Source organism: Lipophrys pholis (genome assembly GCF_963383615.2).
Source record: "Lipophrys pholis genome assembly, chromosome: 9".
Taxonomy (NCBI): domain Eukaryota; kingdom Metazoa; phylum Chordata; class Actinopteri; order Blenniiformes; family Blenniidae; genus Lipophrys; species Lipophrys pholis.
In genome coordinates, this window is record NC_137639.1 from 30,518,183 (window position 1) to 30,520,399 (window position 2,217).

Consider the following 2,217-nt stretch of genomic DNA (forward strand, 5'->3'; position numbering starts at 1 on the left):
ATAATTTTTAGTTTATTGTCATTTTTTCTAAATGCTGTTCTGCCAATTTCAAGCAGAAACTCGCAGCAAAAGTTGGACAAATGAAGGAATCCGTCTCTATCTGGAGACATTTAGGAAAGTATGAAAACGTTTGTCCTTCCTAACCAACGTGTTGTTTTGTCAGAGCGTCAGACGTCCGTCAGCCTCTCGCCTAACGAGGAGGCTCAGAGTCACTACGACCTCCCGGTGAACAGCCACATCCCGGGACACTACGACCTGCCGCCGCTGCGCCGCCCCCCCTCCCCCGGCCCCTCCCCCATGAGGGCCCCACAGTGACCCCGCCTCCTCCTCCGACAGTGGGATCTGTACGCCACCCCCCCCCCGCTCCCTCAACCCCACCATGCCTCTGTGCTTTCAGCTCAATGCTGCCCCCCGTTGGGCTCGTGGCGGTACTCGCTTCACCGTGACAGACCTGACATCCAGACCGAGGAGCCAGCTCGCCGCTGCCTGGCGACGCCGGCGGCTTTCAGCTGCTGCCCCCTCCAGTGGAGAGAGAAGACACACACTCTTTTTAGTTTTCCAACCTTCTGAGGACATTTCATGTTTCTGTCCTGCAGACTTGTTTCACCTCAGCCTTAACGGAGTTTCCAGGCTTTAACCAACTCCTCGCCCAGCCCAGAGCTCAAAACCTGTTCTCTTGTTAAAACACATCGACTTTAGTCCTGCGTGGACGTCGGTCCCCGCAGGTCAATGTGCAAATCAGGACAACGTCCCCACAAGTGTAGCTAAACAAGAACAGACCACTTTGCTGGTGTGTTGTCTTTATACTCTTGGCCTCATCTTGCAAACATGTTGAAAGAATATAATGTGTCATAGAAACACAAGAACACACACACGTTTTAAATTTCATCTGTAGCAACAATGTCAAATTGGCTGATAATGTAATAATAATGTAATAACATGTGTAGTAACAGGCTGAAGTCAATCAGGACTACATTTCTAGGAAATCAAACCTTTTTTTTTTTTTGCAATTTTCTTCCTCCAAAATAGTTTTTACAGATGGCACCGTCAACATTTTCACTCCTTGAGGATAAATACTATAAAGTACTCATATCTACACATTGTTGGCTCGTCCAGTACTATCGGCATTAGTTTTCTCTTTTTGAGCTGAAACGAGTTGAGAGGAGTTAATGAAGCGCCGTCGCTGGACGTTTCCCTTCACGTCTGGTTTGCAGGTCGTTCTTTAGTTGGGCTGTTTCAACATGTCCGGCAGTTTGTGTCATGAAGCGACAGAATTCATCCTGTTTGTGATAAAAATCTTTGTAAATATGGAAATAGATATATTGTTATCCTCACAGCGATGTATTTTAAAATGAACATGTTAATGTTTTGAATTCAGTTCAGCGGTGGATCTTAAAACCGTCATTTGTGAATAAAGTAGAGAGAAACTGAGAAAATCACTCCAGCGTTACGAATGTCAGTTTGTCACAGCTGGATTTTACTATGCAACGAATTTAAAGGGCCAGTTCGCACAGAAAAAGGGCTTTCAGCTGTTCCATCACTGCCATCGAATGCAAAAGAAATGAATGCATTTTGACTTTTCACTTCTCTTCATTACCCGTAATCCAGATTGTAAGTGACTCAGTGAGCCAATGACTGCCTGTAAATATGATCAGAGGAAACGTTTCTATTGGGAAGTTCTCCGTTCATTGTCAAGATTTGAGAAACATTTCTACTTTTTAAAAAAAAAAAAAAAAAAACATGTCTACTCCAACAGGACGATTTACCTCGTCTAACCTTCCCCTCCCCCACCATGTATACGTACACAGATATAACCGAATCATCTGGATCTGGTATCCAGAATGTTCCGGATCGCTCTTTTCCTCCTCTGCAGATCATCAACCCACCACATTTCACTAACGACCCAGTGTGATCCAGACTCGACAGAAGACCGAGCAACTCGTCTCGGTCAGAGTTCTCGTCACTACAAACCCGTTTTTAATAAAGTAGTTTCTTGCGTCGGTGATTGAGGCTCGTTTTAATGCTGGATGATGAACCAGACTGAATGTACATGTTTGAAAGTCTGGGAGCTTCTTTTCTACGTATGAACATATATTTTTTGAATGTAACCCTCATGGACCGTTTGTGTGTGTATATAATGTAAATAAAGATGTTGGCACTTTTTGGATTTTTGTCTGTTTGGAGGAAAAAAAAATAAAACATTCACTCGGGATTATT

General features: G+C 44.1%; 1 protein-coding gene across 1 annotated transcript in view; it reads left to right on the forward strand.

The window, feature by feature from the left end:
* Nucleotides 1-2,163, forward strand: part of pear1 (platelet endothelial aggregation receptor 1) — a 54,186-nt gene extending 52,023 nt beyond the window's left edge. Inside the window, exon 23 of the mRNA XM_080471128.1 lies at nt 164-2,163. Within this exon, the coding sequence (XP_080327254.1) occupies nt 164-315 (152 nt within the window). The 3' untranslated portion in view covers nt 316-2,163. The remainder of the gene's footprint in view (nt 1-163) is intronic.
* Nucleotides 2,164-2,217: the final 54 nt, after the last annotated feature.